The 19,931-nt window shown below is 52.5% G+C and overlaps 3 protein-coding genes across 4 annotated transcripts in view; 2 read left to right on the forward strand and 1 right to left on the reverse strand.

Annotated features, from left to right (window-relative positions):
- Positions 1-249, reverse strand: part of ACLY (ATP citrate lyase) — a 28,420-nt gene extending 28,171 nt beyond the window's left edge. For both annotated transcript variants that reach the window (XM_059489160.1, XM_059489162.1), the window contains exon 1: positions 126-249. The gene's annotated coding sequence lies outside the window, so the exon portion shown is untranslated. The remainder of the gene's footprint in view (positions 1-125) is intronic.
- Positions 250-1,741: 1,492 nt separating this feature from the next.
- On the forward strand, positions 1,742-13,094 carry ODAD4 (outer dynein arm docking complex subunit 4). Its single transcript, XM_059489212.1, has 12 exons — positions 1,742-1,869; positions 2,423-2,554; positions 3,228-3,381; positions 5,958-6,019; positions 6,695-6,851; positions 8,163-8,387; positions 9,514-9,721; positions 11,203-11,289; positions 11,877-12,073; positions 12,226-12,326; positions 12,526-12,604; positions 12,905-13,094. The coding sequence occupies exons 1-12, from the start codon at positions 1,759-1,761 to the stop codon at positions 12,991-12,993; spliced, it is 1,602 nt and encodes a 533-aa protein (XP_059345195.1). The 5' UTR covers positions 1,742-1,758; the 3' UTR covers positions 12,994-13,094.
- A 317-nt stretch (positions 13,095-13,411) lies between these two features.
- CNP (2',3'-cyclic nucleotide 3' phosphodiesterase) lies at positions 13,412-19,330 on the forward strand. Its single transcript, XM_059489236.1, has 4 exons — positions 13,412-13,459; positions 15,316-15,985; positions 16,512-16,654; positions 17,148-19,330. The coding sequence occupies exons 1-4, from the start codon at positions 13,457-13,459 to the stop codon at positions 17,598-17,600; spliced, it is 1,269 nt and encodes a 422-aa protein (XP_059345219.1). The 5' UTR covers positions 13,412-13,456; the 3' UTR covers positions 17,601-19,330.
- The last annotated feature ends 601 nt before the right edge of the window (positions 19,331-19,931 follow it).

The raw sequence follows: 19,931 nt of genomic DNA on the forward strand, positions 1-19,931 counted from the left end.
CACGGGGGCCGCGGCCGGGCAGAGCCGGTGCGGCTCCCGCCTCCTCAGACGCGTGGGCGCCACTGGCGGAGGGGCCGCGCCACGTGCCAGGCGGAGCCCGGCACCGCAGCCGCCCCGGCACTCACCTGGGCCCCGCTCGGCCGCTGCCGCTCCCGCCCCACTCCGATGCCGCTCCGGCCCCGCTCGCGCCGCCGCCGCCGCCTTTTGTTCGCGGAGCGCGTCCTCCCCGGCCCATCGGGCTACGGCCGCCGCCGCCGCCCATTGGCCGCTGCCGCTACCACGTGCGCGTTGCCTGAGCGCTCGCCGCGCACCCATTGGCCGCCGCCCGTGGGGTGCGGCCGCGCGGTCTTGTGGGAGTCGTAGTTCCGGCACCCTCGCCCCGCCCTCGGCGGAGCCCGCGGCCGTGACCCCCCCACGCCGGACCCGCCGCCGCTGACGTAACCGGCGGCGATGACGTCAGCAGGCCCACCGCCCAGCGGTGCAGGCGGCGGGAACGGGGCTCGTTCGCCAGCGCTGGGACTGTGACTGCGGGGCCGGGCGGTGCCCGGTGGTATCCACGGGGGATTGGCGGCACTGCCAGAGTCGGGTCACCGGTGCCTCCCGAAGCACCGGGAGCGCTGCTCCGTTTCCTCACAGCTTCTGAGGGCAGCCACCACGGTTCTCCCGCTTCCCGGGAACCCCCACCCCAAATGGCTTTTCCCCGGGACTCCCGGCCCGTGACTAACGCTGAGGAATGGCGTTGAGGGGGAGCTGAGGGAGCACCGGGCGCTGAGAGAGCACCGGGCGTTGAAGGGGAGCTGAGGGAACACCGGGGCGCTGAGGGGGGGCTGAGGGAGCACCGGGCTCGGCGGACGGGCAGCCCTGTCCCGGTGTGGTGGCAATGTCACCGGGATGGGCACAGACCTGCGGCAGCCCCTCACGAGCACAGTGTTACTGCCCGCCCCGCTGGGGACGGCGTTTTACACCCAGTGGCGGATAATCTCCCGGTAAAACAGCTACGGAGCGCTTAATCTGCCTGAAACGGCCCGCCCGGTTCCCCGGAGACGGGGTGTGTCAGGCCGGCCGCCCACTCCGGAGCTCGGCAGTGCGTGTCTCCCCACCCTGGCGTGACCCCCACCCCGCCTCCCGCCCCGGCGGCGGCCGGCCAGCGGTGCTGGGCCGGGGCCAAGCCCCGGGCAGCGCCGAGCAGCGTGTGGAGCCGGGCAGTGCCTCGTGGTGCCATTAAATGTCCCCGGTGCCGAGCGGGACAGACGCCCTCGTCCTCCCCCCGCCCTTACTCTGAGTCACTTGGCAGGAACAAAGTGTTTCAAGCGAGAATCTGAACCGGCGCCAAAATAAAGTCAGGACCGGAGTGCTGATGGGAGGGAGCGAGCAGCGTTCGCCGTTCATTTATTTGGCCAGGATTTCGCCCTCAGCGGCGAAACCGGTACCGAACAACCGGCTGTAGGGAGGCGGTGGCTGCCCTCGCGTTGCCCCTGCGAGACACACGGGCCATTGCCCGCCGGGGCAGAGGAACCGGCTCTGCCCGGTGTTCCGTGGCACCGCGGCTGAACGAAGCGGCCGCGCAGGGCTCCGGGAACGCGGGTGCCTGGGCCGGGTCAGAGGCACAGCGAGCGAGCGCCGGGACCGGAGCGGGGCCACCGGCGCCGCACGTGGGCACCGGGTGGGCGCGTTCGTCACTTCCGGGGCGGGGGGCAGCTCACCGGAAGTGAGCGTTACCCGGTAACCGTTGCTTGGCAACGGCGCCGCGGCGCAGCCATGGCGGACGACGACCTCTTGCCCGTCCTCTCCTTCGGGAACCTCATGAGCGAGGGGATAGCCCTGAGCCGGCGCGGCCAGCACGAAAAGGCTCTGGGCCGCTTCAATGACGTGAGGGCACTGTGGGCCGAGGGCACCGGGATGCCCACGGGCGGTCCGAGGGCACCGGGATGCCCACGGGCGGGAGGGGCCTCGGGTTCGGTTCGGTTCAGGCGGGGGAAGAGGCAGCGGGGCAAGGGGGGGACACGGAGGGACGTGTGACCCAGATGGGGCAGTTCAGGGACAGGGCAGCGCCTGCAGCAACTGTGAGAAACGAGAGCAGACTCTTCAGTAAAATCCTTGTAGTTTTATCTGTCGCTATAGGACATGCAGCTTTTTGATGGTAAAAAGAGAACTTTGAATTTCTGACTCCAACATTTATAGATTGGAGGATTGGAGGGTGACAGTGCCACCTCTCCAATGACCCTGGACAAACCAACAGCCCATCAAATTTCTCCTCCTCCATAAAAGAATGCAAAACAATAAGTGATTTACATAAAGCATGTGAGAAAGTTCCTTACAAGAATGTAAACACCAGAAGGCTTAGAAAAACTTCAAAACTTCAACTGTCACGCGTGTGGTGACATGTCCAGCACAGGTGACACGTCCCTGTCTGTGGTTCCAGGCCCTGAAGCTGAGAGGAGCAGACAAGCACTGCCTCATCACCCGCTCCAAGTGTTTTCTGAGACTTGGGGACACAGAAAACTCCCTGAAAGATGCTGAAGCCTCTCTCCAAATTGACGATACATTCTATGAGGTAACCAGCTGGAGGGGTAGGAGGGGGGGTGGCCAAGGATCTGTGAGACCCTGCAGGGTCTGAGGCAGAGCTGTGAGGAAACTCCAAACCCTCCTGAGATTTCTGCTGCTCTCAAAGCTGTTGGGGTGCTCAGGCACCTCCAGGTGTGGGGTTTGATGTGTGCAATGTTCCTCACTCAGGGCTCACCAAATGTGGAATTTCAGGAAACCCCAACAAGGGAAGAGATGAGAATCTTGACTCCATGTTTCAGAAGGCTGATTTATTATTTTATGATATATTAAAAGATAATTATATACTAAAACTATACTAAAAGAATAGAAGAAATTATTTCATCAGAAGGCTTGAAAGGAATAGAAGGGAATGATAATAAAATCTTGTGACTGAGCAGAAAGTCCGAGCCAGCTGACTGTGATTGGCCATTAATTAAAACCAACCACAGGAGACCAATCACAGATGCACCTGTTGCATTCCACAGCAGCAGATAACCATTGTTTACATTTTGTTTCTGAGGCCTCTCAGCTTCTCAGGAGAAAAATCCTAACAAAAGGATTTTTCACACAATATGTCAGTGACAGCAAGCTGTTACAGCCCTGGGCTCTCACACAGGAGTTACTTGAGATCCATCAAAACTTTCCCTCATTTTATCAATTTCTTCCCCCAAATGTCATTTTAGGGGCTTTACCAGAAAGCAGAGAGCCTGTATGCCATGGGGGACTTTGAGTTTGCACTGGTGTTTTACCACCGAGGCCGAAGGCTCCGCCCCGACCTGCACAAGTTCCTGCTGGGCATCCACAAGGCTGAGGAGGCCATTATCAACTGCATTGGGAGTAAGGAGTGTCACCTTCTGTCCCCCACGAGCCTGGACAATGCTGTTCAGGGCACAGCTGGTGCCAAAGCAGCTCTGCAAGTGACCCAAGAGCCCCACAGCAGAGCCCCTCTGCTTCTGGGTTCTTGTTCTTTGTGCCAGATAAATCCAGAGGCACCACAAAGAGCCAACCCTGCTCCTTTTTTCTTTTGTTCTTTCTTTCTCTGAATGTTGCTCACACACAGTGCCTGATGCCTTTAGTTCTGTAGGTAAATCCTGACACTCCAGTTTCCAAAGTCATCATGGAAACTTTCCAGAGAATGCAGAGCAGAGCAGCTCATCCAATCCATGAGCTGCCTGTGGCCTCCCTGGACATGAGGGGAGCTGACAAGGAAGGTGGAGACACCCTGGAGTGCCAGGACAAGGGGGAATGGATTCCCACTGCCAGAGGGCAGGGTTGGATGGGATATTGGGAAGAATTTATTCCCTGTGAGGGTGGTGATGCCCTGGCACAGGGTGCCCAGAGAAGCTGTGGCTGCCCCACCCCTGGAAGTGTCCAAGGCCAGCTTGGATGAGGCTTGGAGCAATTTGGGGTAGTGGAAGGTGTCCATGCCCATGGGAGGTGCAATTCCAGGGGATGGAGCTGCATGAGCACCAAAGTTCCTTCCATTCTGGGACTCCATGGTTTTATTCAAACCATTCTGGGACTCCATTATTTCATTCAAACCATTCTAGGATTCCATGATTTCATTCAAACCATTCTAGATTCCGTGATTTCATTCAAACCATTCTGGGATTCCGTGATTTCATTCAAACCATTCTGGGATTCCATTGTTTTATTCAAACCAATCTGGGATTCCATTATTTCATTCAAACCATTCTAGGATTCCATGATTTCATTCAAACCATTCTGGGATTCCACGATTCTCTGATCTACCTGCAGCACTGAAGGCAGAATCCATTTTGAGACCTTTCTCCCTTTTGTTCAAAGCTTGGAGTGCAATGTGCCATGCCACCTCAGGCTGGCCTCCTGAAATCCTGACTCTCCTCCAATTTTCATTGCAAAAGAGCAGTGAAACTGTTGACTCTTGTAACGAGCTCTGCTTTCACCATTCCTGGCTCAGATCAGCTCCTGGAGAGACAGAAAAGGCCAAGGACCTCGTGGGGTTTAAAACAAACAGAAAACTCATCCCTTTTCACTTAGCTTTGCCCTCAGCCCTGGCAGCAGGCGTGGACAGGACGTGTCCCAGTGTGGGGCACAGACACAGCTCACTCACCTGGGGCTGCCTCCTCTGCCATGTGAGTGCAACACGTGTGAGGGCTCCTCTGGGGCTGCCAAACCTGTGGGGTGGCTTGGAGCCTGTCCCTGCCCAGCTCTGGCACACCCCACTCACACCCCACACACATTCCCAGCTAGGCCAGGGCCTCCCTCTCCCAAAATTTCAAAACTTCAGCCCCTCCCCTTGTTAAACAGTGGCACCAGAGCCTGCAGCATTTTCAGATGGGATAGTTGTTAAAAAAAAAAACAGGGAAGGTTTCCAGATCTGGCTTGCTTTCCTCCATTCCTGCTGCTTCCTGAGCTTAGCACAATGCTCAGGTATCATCACAGCTCCAGCTGAAATCTTCCCAGCTTGATATCCTGAGCCAAGAGCTTTAACCACCTTTGGACCCCCTGGGCTGCAGGCACAAAAATGAATTTAAAAAATAGAAAACTGGTATTTAACTAAACATAACTAAACTAATATAACTAAAAATATTTTAAATCAGTCAATAGCTGTGAGGTGCAGGGAAACACGTGGATGTTTGAACAGTTGGGAAATGCACACACATTAACAGGGCACATCCCCAAGCTGCCTCCCTGGCTTGGTGGGGACACCTGCCCCTGTGACCCCCCTGTGTTTGTGCTGCTGCTCTGGGCCCCAGGGCTGCTGAAGGGAATTCTGCAGCAGCCTTGGCAGCTCTGTCCTTCCCTCAGACCAAACAAAGAGCTGCTCCTCACTCTTCCTTCCCAGGGTGCAGACAGATGGGGGTAAACACAATGGGCCTTTTGCCCTAATCAGTGCACAAACCTGTAAAACACCTTTCCTTCCATTTCATGCTCCAGCTGTGATCCCCCAGAAGCAGCTGCATCCTTCTCCTTCAGTTTCCATGCAGGATAAACCCTGTCTGTAGGAATATTGCAACTGTGTGAATTAAAATCCCAAGAGGAGCTGGTGGCATTCCCTGCTCCCAGAACACACCAACACCCCCTATCCCATGGGAAGGGATGAGAAAAGTGGTTGTAACTGAATGTTTTGTGCTTGGCACATTTATGGGCTTTTTACTCACAACTCACAAATTTACTCAACTCAATTTGTGAGTATTTATTTCACAAATACTTGGTGAGAATTTTTACTTGGTAAATTTCTCACCCAGTGATGCACCTACACTGCTGTCTATAATCCATTTCACACTTTTGTGGATTCCAGTCTATCTTGAAGTGTGGGAAACTTTCTCCATGAGTGAGGGTCAGAGGCAGAGCTCCCCTGGGGGTCAGGACAGAGAGCAGACCCTGCATGGCTGAGTGCAGCACTAACCCAGACTCCTCTGTGTTTGCAGATCCATCCACAGTGAAGCTGGAGAACAAGGAGGAGCTGTGCTTTGTGAGCAGGCAGGCAGAGGTACAGCACAGGGCTCTGGCTGGAGAAGCTTCTGGAGTTGTTGTGGTGCTGAAATGAGACCAGAGGAAGGACAGTCCCTGCAGGAACGTGGCTGTGGGAGCAGTGAGCCTGCTGAAGGGCCTCTGGAGCATTAAAAACACTGACCTGTCATGGTTTGTGACCTGCTTCTAAAGCAGGTCTGGCTCAATTCACCCAGAATTTAAAGGGAGAGTCAGAAGGGCAGGAAGAGCCACCATGCAAGAACAAAATCTGGAATTTCTCCTCCAGCCCCATGTCTGGGGGTGTTTCCAGCCACCCATCTAATGAGTAACAGCCCAGAGGTCAAAGAGGGCACAGTGAGCTCCAATATTGATTTTGGGTTTACCTAATGTTTAAGGGTCACAGTTTTGATAATGGACACTTTCTTTATTGCTTCACTTTTGGTGCTCCATTGCAGTAGTGTCTTGTTCCTCTGAAAAGCCAGAACTAGTTCTTACCCTTTCTGTAACACCTTGTGATCCTCAGGGAGCACAATTGCCTGCAGAATTTCAGTTGCTCATGGCCAAAGCATCTGATGAGACTTTGGCTTTTTGCTTTTATTTAAAAAATAAATTGTCTTATATGGAATGTAAACAGAATTCTGCTCATTCCAGTGTTTCCCACTGATGTCCCTCAACTCTTTTTGTTTTTCTCTAGCTGCAGAGCAAAAAAGACAGCCAGAAACAGCAAAAAAAACCAAAGGACCAAAAGGATCAAAAACACACCAAGAAGAAGAGTCCAAAAACAGAGCAACAGCTTCTGGGACGGCTTTATGATGACAAGGCATATCTGGAGAAGTTGCTCAAGGATGAAGGTGTTTCTCCTTCTCAGCACATTCTGTTTTTCTTTCATCCCTTTTTTATTCTTCTTTATTTCTTTTCTTCTTTTAAATCCCTGTGACTCTTAGTTAACTATTCCAGAGCTCACAGTGGTGGGGACACAGGCAGGTGTCTGCTCATGGGGCTGTGACTCCTCTGTGAGTTTGTTATAAATGCTTTAAGGTCAAAATGCAGGAATTGGAGAAGCATCTTATTTTAGAAAAAGGCACAAAGATGATGCTCCTTTAGTCATATTTCTAGGGAACTTTTCCCCCAGAAATAGAGAAGTTATTAAGGTTGCTTTGCTCACAGGTTTTACAGTGTTGCCAGCACTAATTACCCATGTGGGCGGTCTGGTTTGCAGGCAGGTAAAAACCCTCTCACTTTCCATCTGCCAGCCTGATCCACAGCACTGTTCAAAGTGCCCTGTCAGTACAGATGTGCCATACAGATGTTCTGACCCAGAGCACAGGTGCTCAGCACAGCTGGCCCCCTTTACTGGGCCCTTTCTTGGCTCTGATCAGCAGAGAAAGCAGCAGAGATGAGGCTGGAACGCCAGCTCAGCTCACTGAACCACAGGGGCAGCAGAGTTTTATTGTGTTTGCGGGGTGCCCTGATGAAGGAAAGAATGATGAATCTGACTCTGTGTTCTCAGAAGGCTATTATATTAATCATATCATATCATACTAAAGAATACAAAAAAGATATTTATACCATGCTAGATAATTATTCTATTCTATTCTATTCTATTCTATTCTATTCTATTCTATTCTATTCTATTCTATTCTATTCTATTCTATTCTATTCTATTCTATTCTATTCTATTCTATTCTATTCTATTCTATTCTGCTATACTAAAGAATACAGAAAGGATACTTATACAATGCTAAAAAGATAATAATGAAAACTCATGACTCTTTCCAGAGTCTCAACACATCTTGGCCTCAGTTGGCCAATGAGTGAAAACAACTCACAGCAGAATCCAATCAAACAATCACCTGTGGGTAAACAATCTCCAAACACATTCCAAAGGAGCAAAACACAGGAGAAACAAATGAGATAAGAATTGTTTCCCTTTTACTCTGAGGCTTCTCAGCTTCCCAGGAGAAAAATCCTGGGTGAAGGGATTTTTCAGAAAATGTGAATGTCACAGAGTTTGTTGTTAGCTCCCTCATCACCTCAGCTCTGAGGAGCACAGGACACTTTCATGTCCAGGAGTGTCTGTGTCAGAACAGAAAAACATTCCCAATCTGCTGCAGCTCAGGTCTGTTGATTCTCACCTCAATTCTACCTTATCTTATTCCCAGACTTGATGCAGAGCAACACAAGGCAGGGGACCAAAGTCATGGACCTGGTTATGGGTGGCATCTCCTACCTGAACCAGCGGCGGGACTTCTGGCAGCAGCAGAAGCCGATGTACGCGCGCGAGTACGAGCGCAAGCTCCTGCGGCTGGGCTGGGGGCGGGACAGGAAACTGAAACCAGCCGAAATCGCCAGGGCCATCGCCAAGGAGATGGAGGATATTGAGCAGAGTAGGTTCCTGGCTCTGGGGAGATTGATTCCTGAGCTCTGAGGTCTCAATTCCTGAGTATCACAGAGTCCCAAGATGGTTTGGGTTGGAAGGGATCTTGAAGTTCATCCTGTTCCACCACCCTTACCATGGGCAGGGACATCTTCCACTATCTCAGGTGGCTTCAAGCCCCGTCCAGCCTGGTCTGGAACACCTCCAGGGATGGGGAATTCACAAGGCAGGGGATCAAAGTCATGGACCTGGTTTTGGGTGGCATCTCCTACCCGAACCAGTGGCAGGAGACTTCTGGCAGCAGCAGAAAGCTGATTTATGAGCACAGGGTCCTGCAGCAGAGCTGGGCACAGGACAAGAAACAGAAACCATCTGACATTGCCAGGGCCATTGCCAAGGAGATGGAGGATATTCAGCTGAGTAGGTTCCTGGCTGTGGGGACTATTCCTGAGCTTTGTCTGAGGGTTAGCCACTTCACCAGGTCTCAATTCCCAAGTATCACAGAATCCCAAGATGATTTGGGTTGGAAGGTTGTGATATTTCCCTGTGGCAGGAGGGAATGAATCTGACTCCATGTTCTTAGAAGGCTAATTTATTATTATATTATATTATATTATATTATATTATATTAAAGAATGCTATATAAAACTATACTAAAGAATACAGGAAGGATACTTACAGAAGGCTAAAAAGAATGATAATGAATTTTGTGACTCTTTCTCCAGAGTTCGACACAGCTTGGACCATGATTGGTCATTAAGTTAAAACAATTGACATGAAACCAATCAAACAACCACCTGTTGGATAAACACTCACCAAATCACATTCCAAAGCACCAAAACACAGGAGAAGCAAATTAGATAATATTGTTTTCCTTTTTTTTCTGAGGCCTCTAAGCTTCCCAGGAGAAGAATCCTGGGCAAAGAGGATTTTTTGGAAAATATGATGGTGACAGAAGGGACCTTGAAGTTCATCCCACCCCACCCCCCTACCATGGGCAGGGACACCTTCCACTATCCCAGGTTGCTCCAAGCCCCATCCAACCTGGCCTGGGACACCTCTAGGGATGGGGAATTCACAACTTCTCCATGTCTCTGTATCACACCCCAGTGTCCAACTCTGCTCCCTGTCCCCAGTGCTGGCCAGAGGTTCTGCTGAGCAAAGCTGCAGGAAAGCTGAACATCTGCTGAAAAAGATACGAGCCTGGTCAGAGGATGATGTTCCCAACAAGTATGAACTGATTGGGAACCTCCACAGCTGCATTGGGAATGCCCAGCTGGCAATGGGACAGATGGAGGCAGCTTTGCACAGCCATAAGATGGATCTGCAATGTGCCAGGGAGCAGTAAGTTCTGGGAAGTTCAGGTGGGTGGAGAAAGGGGGAAATACCTCTGTGGGGGTGTTTTAGCATTAGGTAAAGTAATCCTCACCTGGGGGGTTTAACAGGGTTACACATTCAGCTCTGCACAAGTATTAGGGTGTGTGGTGAATTTTTATCTTCACTGTTTCAAAATAAGGAACCTGAAGCAGATTTTTAAGGACCCACAGCACAGGGCACATCAAAACCTCTTCTGTAGCAAAGCAAAAGAACGCAACTCCCAGTTTCAGCACTGAAATATTGAGCAGGTACTTTCTTCTCAGGAAGTTCAGGGTTGAAATTGCTCCAGTTTTCTGCTACATTTTGTCTTAAACTTCTTTTCATAGAGACCATTAAGCATGGCTTGAAATAAAGGTCACTTCCAGGAGCACTTACCTGTCTGCACCAGACACAGCTGACCCACAGTGGAGCAAAATGTAGTCTTAGATGTAGGAAGAATTTGCAAAACATAGCAGAAATCATGCAACAGTGCCTTGAAGCGATTTAGGACTTACATTTGGCAGAAGTACATTGAGCTTTTAAAATATCACTGAGTGGTTGTTTCTCATTTTCAAAAATCCTTTTGGAAATGAATGTTGGTTTGGGAAAAGGCTGCCTCTCTGCTGGTGGTGGCACTGCCCGAGCAGGCCAGGTAAAGGTAGGAATTAGCAGGAAAGAGGGGAGGAGATGCTGAATTAGCAGGAGAGAGGGGAGGAGATGCCGCGTTTGGGACCTCGCTGAACCCGAGGTGCCGGGAAGGACGGACAGGCTGCACCCTCTGGCGGCTGCAGCTGGAAATGCCGCTAATGACTCCTTAATTACTCGCGTTAATTACCCCGTGGCGGGGGTTTGAGTCCTTACGGTCCCTTCCCACCCAAACCGCTCTGTGATTCCATGACTCCCATGGCATTCATCTGCTCCTCGCACAGGCTTTTCCATCTCTAAGGTAAAGGTAGGCAAAGAAGCATCCGACTGCTTCTGAAGATGAGAATGACAATAATTAAGAAAAAAATTAAAGGCCATTAAAGAATTTTATTATAGAAGGAGCTGCCTGTAGCATGGAGCAAAGCTTGGTCCAAGCACAGGATCAGGGCTGGTGTCAGGGACCTGCAGACACATCGTAGACACCTTTTTGTGTCTTTGCTTTAAAAGACAGAAATCAGCCATTAGTTGTTCCCACAAAGGGAAACAGGAAAAAAGTGGGAAGATTTTCCCAAGGGCTGTCAGATTTGCACAAAAATTATTAATAATCAAAGGCACAGCTAAACCATTTTCCCTGAGTCTCATGGGGTCAGCTGCCAGAGCTGTAGATAAAATTAAAAATCCACCTTGATTTCATGACTTTCAGCCTGACTGGGGCCCTTTACTTCCTAACAATTCTCTGAGGGCATGGGGAGCACCAAGAAATGCAGAGTGAGTGAGGAACAGGAGGATGTCAGTGCCACAATCCCTTTGTCTCCCTGCCCCAGCTCTCTGACAGATGCCGTGTCCCGGGCCCTGGACAACATCGGCCACGTGTACGCCCGACTTGGAAAGTTCCAGCAGGCCATCAGCACGTGAGTACAGCCCTGCAGCAAAGGCATCAGGGGCTGGAGGGACCCAGGTTGTGGTTTTTCAGTTGTGTGTTCTCACTGCAGCCAGGCCTGGGGAAATTTTCACACCTGAGCCTGTGACGATGGTCACAGGGGTCCGAGGATGAGGGAAGAGATGAGGATCTGACTACATGTTTCAGAAGGCTGATTTATTATTTTATGATATATATTACATTAAAACTATAATAAAAAATAGAAGAAAGGATTTCATCAGAAGGCTAGCTAAGAATAGAAAAAGAAGGAATCATAAAAAGGCTTGTGGCTTGGACTCTCTGTCCGAGCCAGCTGACTGTGATTGGCCATTAATTAGCAACAACCACATGAGACCAATCACAGATCCACCTCTTGCATTCCACAGCAGCAGATAACCATTGTTTACTACTTTTTTTTTTCCTGAGGCCTCTCAGCTTCTCAGGAGGAAAAACCCTAAGGAAAGGATTTTTCAGAAAAGATGTGTGTGACATGAACCCTTTGCTATCAAATCAGTGTTTGAGTTATAACTGTACCCAGTGATGGTTGGTAAAGGTTTGTCTGTCTTACTCTGCTTGAAGCTGGGAGGAGAAGATTCCACTGGCCCAGTCCAGCCTGGAGAAGGCCTGGCTGTTCCATGAAATTGGGCGGTGCTACCTCGAGCTGGACAATGCTGAAGTAGCCCAGGATTATGGAGAGCAGTCCCTGCAGTCAGCAGATGAAGAGGGAGATGTGGAGTGGCAGCTCCATGCCACTGTGCTGGTGGCACAGGCACAAGGTAAAGATGTGGGCACAGGGTGGAAAAGCTGGTCTGAAAACATCTCTAAGATTTAACAGCCAAAGCAACTGCTCAGATCAAGATTGGCTTGATTCCTTCTTGCTGTTCTCCTGCTTCTGGACTAAACCAGCTGATATCCCTGTCTGTTCCAGTGAAATTGAAAAATTACCCGTCTGCAATCCTGAATTTTGAAAGGGCTCTGGAGAAGGCAAGGCTTATGCCCAGTGAAACTGCTCAAAATGGCATCATTGCGGTAAGGGAGATGGAGGAGAAGCTCTGGGCAGCCTCTGGGAGAAGCTGTTATCCCAGCTGGGATATTCCAGCCAGTAATGCCACAGAAATGCAGTTTTATAGTGGGAAAGAATTTGGTAATGATAGCAATAGAAAACAGGACAATGTTGGGTATGTAGCTGCATTTCTGGGGCTTTTATTAAGAACTTCATCTCTTTCAGGCCTTGGATAACGTGAGCAAAAGCTTAATTGCAGAGCTGAGCAAAGGCCAGAAAGACGGGGCGATTCCCTCACATGAAGGTACTTGTTCACACCTCTGCACCCAGAAATGGGGAAAATCCCCACTCTCCTGTTCTGCACCTCAGAATTCCCACAGCACCCGTTTCCTTGCAAGTATTGAATTAAAATCTTGGTGGAAGTCTGGGATTGCTTCAGCTGCACTCCCAGGTCTGGCCATGCCCAGCTCCCTGAGTGTCCCCTGCAGGCGGTCACAATGTCACCATCATCCCAGCCCTGTCCCAGCCCTGCTGGGGTTCGGGGAGGGTTCTGGCAGGGCGCTGTGTTCTAGGACTTGGCTTAAGTTTCCTTTTCCCTTCCCAGATCGCCTTTTCAGCAGGGAAAGCATAAAAACCACCGCTGAGAATGTGGAAGAGGAGGAGGAGAAAGGGAATCAAGATGAGCAGCCATAAGAGGAAGCCAGAAACGATATAGAGAATAAGAAAGGTTAAAGGGGGGGAAGTAAATAAGCAGAAGAAAAGGTTAAAGGGGGAAAACAGACAAGGAAATAAAGGACAGCAGAGGGAAAAAGTAGAGCCTAGGCGGGAAGTTGAAATAAATATTGAGCAAGCGTCGTACCCAGCAGTGCAGTGGTGCGTCCCTAGCCGGGAAGGAGCCGGTCCGAGCCGCCGCCGATCTCGGAGCGCTGCCTGCCCCCGGCCCGCATCCCGGGACTGTCCCGGAGCATCCCCGGCACCGGGCGGGGCAGGGCTGAGCCCCGGGGCCCCCCCGCTGCCCCGGGGAGGGCTCGGTCCGGCCCTCGGGGGCGGGCGAATCCCGGGGCTATGAAAGGAGCGGCGGCCGCGCCCGCCCCAGAGCCGCTTCCCCGCCGCGCCGCTCCGCACCGGCGGCCGCCCCGGAGCCGCTGCCCTCACCATGGTAAGCGGGACGGGGACTGGGACCGGGACTAGCATCGGGATTGTTAGCATCGGGATCAGGACCGGGATCGGGGCTGCAGCTCCGCCTGGCGAAGGTTCCGATGCCCCGGAGGGCGGAAGCGCCGGCGGCGGTGCCGACACGCGGGCGCTGAGCCTGAGGGCGCTCGGAGGCAGCCGGGCACCGAGAGCGGCCCCGGGGTCCGTGGGTCCCTCTCGGGGGTCCCGGGACGCTCTGGGGGCTGCCGGGGCAGCCCGCGGCCGGCAGCGATGGCTCCCTCCACGGCGGGGAGCAGGAGACAAGCGGGAGCTTTGTGGGGGCGGCTCAATGGGAGATTGTCCGGCGGGACCCCGCTCCCCCGGGCTCTGCGGAGCCTTTGTCCGCCCGGCCCGGCCCGTGAAGGCGCCCGTTGTCCCCGAGCCGGCGGCGAACAATGGCCCGGGGGGGCCGCGATTGTTCCTTTGTTCACGGGGCTGAAAAGCGCCTCAGTCCCCTCGGCAGCTGCCGCGGCAGAACAGCGGCCCCGGTCCCCGCCCGCGGGACAGCCCGGTGCGGAGCGGGGACAGCCCGGCCCTGCGACCCCCGGGCAAGGGGGCACCTGCGCCCCAGGTAACTCACGGCTCCCTCCGCTGTGAGCACTTTGAGCCCCGAGTGTGCCGGGAAAGCAGCACGGGGAGCCCGCAGGTCCCCGCTGCTCTCAGGGGCTCCTCTGTCCCTCCGGCTGCAGCTGAGCCCAGGGCAGGCAGTGCCCCTGGGAAATGTGGGGTCCTGCTTCTGCTCCCATTTGGGCATTTGGAACCAAACCCATCTGTACCTTCTGGAATAAAGAGATGGGGAAATCAACACTTAAAAAGTGTTTTTTAAAAACTGCGAACTGGAAACACATTTTTCTGGCCCAGGCAGTGCGGTTATATTTTATGTAAAACTTCTCAATTTTTGCATCAAAGGCAAAACTCACTTCTTGCGCATCACTTCCACAGTCCAGTGCATCCCAGGCTGGGCTGGCCCACAGGCAGTTCATTTATTGACCCAACAAACACTGTCTGCCTCGGTGATGCTATTGAGGACTCGCACAGCTGAAGAAATCCCTGCTTTCCTTTCAGTCCCGTGTTTTCCCAGGCCCTACTGGGAATTCATCTGGGATTCTGCTAACAGGAGCTGCTGGCAGGAGGGGAGGGACAGCCGTGCCAGCTCCCCGCGGCATCTCCCGCTCACTGCTGCCAACCGCCAGTGTTTCGTTTCCTCCAGCACTCGAGGTTTCACTTTCGAGTTCTACCTTGCAGCTGCTGGGAGGGGTTTGGCTTTCCTGGGAGCCCAAATTCCCTCCTGTGAGGTGCTCAGCTGCTGATCCTCAGTGCAGCTCAGAGAGAGACAGCAGCATCCTTGTGGGCTGCTCTAGGAAACAGCCTGGGAATTGAGTTTGTGGTTCAGCTGAAGGGAGGGAGTGCGGCAGCTCTCAACCTGCTGGGACTTTCCGTTCCCCTGGGCTCCTCCGTGGGTCACTGCCCTCACATCCGGCAGCCACAGGTGTGTTTGTTCAAGAGCTCAGACTGAATGTGCCACACGAGGAGGGCTGGGGCTTTGTGGCAGCTCCTGGTGCCTGAGAAATCCCTTCCCAGTGGGGCAGGACTGCAGCTGTGAGCCCAGAGCGGGGAGCTGAACCTTCAGCCCTTGTGGGGGATTCAGTGGATCCCTGCTGTACAACCAGCCAGAGCAGCTGTGGGAGAAGGAGTCAGCTGAGCAGGGCACCCAAGTGAGGCAGTGTGGGGGAGAAGCTCCCTGTGCCCATCCTTTCCACTAAAGGTCCACACTGTCTCTGGGGTTCCTGCCCTGCAAAGTGTTTTCTCCTTCCATTCCAGAACAGAGGCTTCTCCAAGAAGAGTCACCCTTTCCTGCCTAAAATATTTAGAAAAATGTCTACTCAATCAGCGAAAGAGAGACCTGAGAGTTTGCATTTCCCATTCCTGGACGATGAAGACACCATCTCCACGCTGAAAGAATCCAAAACCTTTTTCATCCTCCGGGGCCTGCCTGGCAGCGGGAAATCCACCCTGGCCCAGGCCATCCACGATCGCTACAAAGACGCCTGCAAGGTCATCTCTGTCGATCACTATAAAATCACACCATTAATCAGGAGCTCCATTCCTGAAGAGTACTCCAAGGTGGATGAGGATCTAGTTGACTATTGCAAACGGGAGATCAGCGTCATTGTTTTGGATGACACCCACCACGAGCGGGAGCGGCTGGAGCAGCTCTTTGACATTGCTGACAAGTATCGCTACAAAGTCATCTTTGCCGAGCCCAAAACCCCCTGGCGCTTGGATTGCCCCCAGCTCAAGGACAAGAACCAGTGGAAACTGTCTGTGGAAGAGCTGAAGAAGATGAAGCCAAGCTTAGAGAAGGAATTCCTGCCCATGTATTTTGGGTGGTTTTTGAGCAAAAGAAGTTCGGAGATCCTGAGGAAGGCTGGCCAGGCATTCTTGGATGAGCTTGGGAGTCTCAAAGCCTTCAAAAAGGAGAGTAAATACTGTATGTATTGATGTTATCTTACAAATTCTTACCTCTTGATGAGTCTGATTAGCTTCTAAAGTAAATTTCTAACACTGCCAACAAAAAAAGCTTTTTAAGTCTACTAACCTGGTCTTCATAGTTGACAAAGTTGCTTTTTTGAGTAAATTAAAGAGCTTTTCCCAAGTCTGTTTAGGTCTGGCGCCACAGGGCACTGAGCTCAGGTGGTAGCGGCAGGACATGGGATCCTGAGTGTCCCCTGGTTCCAAGGGGTTGGGTGGGAAAAAGGCAAAGAGAGGGAAATGGGAAAGGCTGAACTGAACATCCCATCCCTTAGGGGACTCTCACATCTCATCAGGTTTAAGATGAGCCACGATGATGCACAGGAGCTTCTGTTCTCTGGCTCCATCTGCAGTGAGCCTGGGAGGAGGGAGGGGTTTGGTTTCCCACCCAGCAGTCAGAGATGAGATGTGATGGGACCAGGGCTCGTGGGTTGACATCAGGGCCATCACTTTGTGACAGTGACATTGTTCACCTGTATCTGCAGTTCCTTCTGCTATCGAAGATCCCAAAATAAAAATAGATCTCACCAGCTACTTTGTGAAGAGGCCACCTGGGGTCCTGCACTGCACCACGAAATACACAGAGTTTGGAAAAGCAGCTGGAGCCGAGGAATACGCGCAGCAGGAAGTGAGTGTTGGGGTCCCACCTCCTCCCCACACCCCCATGTCCCCTCCCTCCCCTTTGGGTGTCCATGAGCCTGGGAGAGGGTTGGGGATGGGCTTTGCTCTGACCCAAGAGGCCAAATATAGGGACAGGAACTACATCCATATGGCCTGTGCAGAGAAAACTCCTAACTGTGGACATGGTGATTTTGTTTCCTATTTCCAAACAAAATACTCCAACTTTCCCCAATCACACATGACTTCCAGCATCATCTCTGACAGCTTGAGCTGAATGATGACGAATTGAGGTATTTAGATCCTCAGATTGATTATTTCAGAGCACATAAGCCCAGGTGAAATATTGGAAAGATGTTACCAGCTCCAGACCCACAGAGCTGGCACATCAGGCACTGACCTTCTCCTTGCTCCGGATGTTTTGTCCATGTCACAGCAGGAGCTGCCCCAGTGAATCCCCACCAGAGGCACTAACCCTGTCCCCTGTGTGTGTCCCTCTGCAGGCTGTGAAGGCTTCCTATGGCAAAGGCTTCACCCTGTCCATCTCTGCCCTGTTCATCACCACAAAGACTGTCGGGGCTCGCATCGAGCTGAGCGAGCAGCAGCTGCTGCTGTGGCCGGGGGATGCTGACAAGATCCTGCCCACGGACAACCTGCCCCGGGGCAGCCGTGCCCACATCACCCTGGGCTGCGCCAACGGCGTCGAGGCCGTCCAGACCGGGCTCGACCTGCTGGAGTTTGTCAAGCTGGAAAAGGCAGGGAACAAAGGGGAGCAAGTGGGGGAAATTGGAGGAGGGAAACTGCTGTATTTTGATAATGGGATGTGGATGCTCGTGCTGTTGAAAAAGATTGATGTGAGGGCGATATTCTCGGGGTACTACGGGAAGGGAAAGCTCGTGCCAACGCAGAGCACCAACAAACGGGGTGCTGCCTTCAGCTCCTGCACCATCATCTAGGAGCACGGGCAGGGCAGCTCCTCGGTTTGTTTTTAAAAGGCAAGTAACTCCTGTAACCTTAAAAGTGTAAAGAGAAATAATTTCTACCTTTACTAAAGTCAACCCTCCTGCCCACCCCAGCGTGAAGCCTGTGGGGAGTTATCGGCCTCAGGAAAGGAAGAAAACAAGCAACTCCTGACTGCAACTGTCACGGATTTTAATGTGAGTTTTGGAGGGAACCTGCTGGGGTGTCCTGCTTGTTTTCTTCCTTGGAGAAAGATCAGCTCTGGGGCTTTTATTGCTTCCCTCTGAACCACAATCGTTCGATCTTTACCTGCTGGCACTGACCAAAGCCTGGCAGTCGCTGGTCTGGAGCCAAGGGAACTGCAGGATGTCCCTCCCCTCCCACACCCTGGGGCTGGCACTGGCCATTCTGGCAGCTGATCACAGGGTCAGAACCAGTGAGACCTGGGCATGGGTCACTCCTGTCAGGAGTCCTGCCCTTACCAAGGGTTTGGCCCTAAGGACAGACCTTGCTGAGGGCAGCGGGTCCTGGCAGCCCTAATCACAGCTGCCCCCAGTGGGCTCCATCCCAGCTCCTGGGATGCTCTGGGGACAGCCAGGAGGAGGGCACCGTGCCAGGTGATGCCTTAAAGACACCAACTTTGGGGAAATCAAGTGAAACACCAGGACAGGGAGCCAATTCCTGCAAAGCAGCTCCAGCCATTTCCCTCCACCTGGGCTGGACCGAGCACCATCCCCTGTCCTGTAGGGAACAATCCTGCCTTGGCAGGGAGTGGAAGAGATGAACTAACATCTTTTCCATCTTATCAAATAAGAAACTAAAATCATGTCTGAAGTACACAACTGGACTTCATGCAAGATTTTACTCCCTTCCTCTAATGCACTTGAATGTTAAGTGTTAGGCTGGAGTAACCCCGTAGTGTAGGAAGTGGAGGCACCGTAACCTTGTAACTCATGTCTGCTCGAACCTAAACCCCAGCTGGAAGTTACTGACCCAGCACTTGTGTCATTAAATGTGTTCTATTGAAACCTGGGTTTGTGCTCTGGCAGGCCCTGGCCCAGCAGGGCGGTGGCTCCTGGGCATTGTTTAACACAAAGCTCCACTAACAGCCGCAGGGACGCTCCCAGCTCGAGCTCCTGCTCTGGGGAGCAGCAGAGTGAATTAACCCAACTAACCCTGTAAATACTGACTGTGTTTGAGGCCTGGGCTGGGGCTGGGCGCAGCTCACCCTGAGTCCAATGTTGCTGGGGCAAGGAGCATTTCTCTCTGATTGTTGAGGCCAAAAGCAGGGAGAGCTTTGGTGCTTTTCTGCTACCAAACACTCTGCCGTGAAAGCAAAATACTTCCTGCTGATCAGAAGCAAAGGATAAAAATAAATTCTCATTCTACCATAAAATAGTGAGCTATAAACCCACCCAGAGCACCTGTGACCCTTCATGGAGAAATCCCTCTAACCTTCCACACTGGCAGCAGCCGAGTGCCCAACACTCAGCTGACAGAACCTCAAGGGTTTGATCCACCAAAGCTCTACAAGGGATTTGCCAGCACCTGCTCAGGGGCTGGCTGAGCCCACACCCCCAGTGCCCAGATCACTCCAGCACCAGAATACAGAGCTGGAATCTCTCCTTCATCTGCCTGTTCAAGAACAACAGTGACATTGTCGTCGTTTGAGTTTTTATTAGTTTGTACATCATATACAGTTTATAATAAAGTAAAACCGATTGCATATGGGTCTGCTCAGGCTGATTTCCCATACAAACACGGCATCAGGAGTTCTGCTAAGGAAGTAAACAACAAATATTCACATTTTTTACCATTCACATCCTAGAAAGGTCCAAGAGGGACAGCTGGTACCGATGCGGAGCCCGGCTGGGAGAGAACGAGGAGTTTGGCAAAGCAATGGGACAGCAATTGCTCCATGCAATTCCCCTTTCCTCCCAGGGAAAGGTTGAGCTATGTACACTGAGGTAAACATTCCGAATTCCAGTTCAGAGAAACAGGGCAGCGCAGGGACGAGCTCCTCTCCGAGCGGCTCCGCATCGGCGCCTGCGTTTGTCCTGACTGCTCCACACTCGTGACCCGCGTGCACTGTGGGGCTCTGGGGGCTCCCCCGGCCCCTGGGATGCTGCCTCACACCTCACTCTGCTCACAGGAGCCATGAGGGGACACTGGGGACAGGGCTGGGGTGGCAGCAGGGCTGGGCAGTGCCCAGGGATGCTCCAGCACAGAGCAGAGCTGCCCCTCCAAGCTCAGATCTGGGTGAGGGGAAAATGCCCAGCACTGCTCCAAAAAGGAATAACCCCATCCATGATGCTGGGAGTGGGCCA

The sequence above is a fragment of the Ammospiza nelsoni genome, chromosome 26 (genome assembly GCF_027579445.1).
Source record: "Ammospiza nelsoni isolate bAmmNel1 chromosome 26, bAmmNel1.pri, whole genome shotgun sequence".
Lineage (NCBI taxonomy): Eukaryota > Metazoa > Chordata > Aves > Passeriformes > Passerellidae > Ammospiza > Ammospiza nelsoni.

Coding starts and splice junctions, on each gene's coding strand:
- ODAD4 (XM_059489212.1), top strand. CDS start 1,759: ATGGCGGACGACGACCTCTTGCCCGTCCTCTCCTTCGGGAACCTCATG. Junction 1,870..2,422: donor CTCTGGGCCGCTTCAATGAC/GTGAGGGCACTG, acceptor CTGTGGTTCCAG/GCCCTGAAGCTGAGAGGAGC. Junction 12,327..12,525: donor CTCAAAATGGCATCATTGCG/GTAAGGGAGATG, acceptor CATCTCTTTCAG/GCCTTGGATAACGTGAGCAA.
- CNP (XM_059489236.1), top strand. Junction 15,986..16,511: donor CAAAAAGGAGAGTAAATACT/GTATGTATTGAT, acceptor CTGTATCTGCAG/TTCCTTCTGCTATCGAAGAT. Junction 16,655..17,147: donor AGGAATACGCGCAGCAGGAA/GTGAGTGTTGGG, acceptor GTCCCTCTGCAG/GCTGTGAAGGCTTCCTATGG.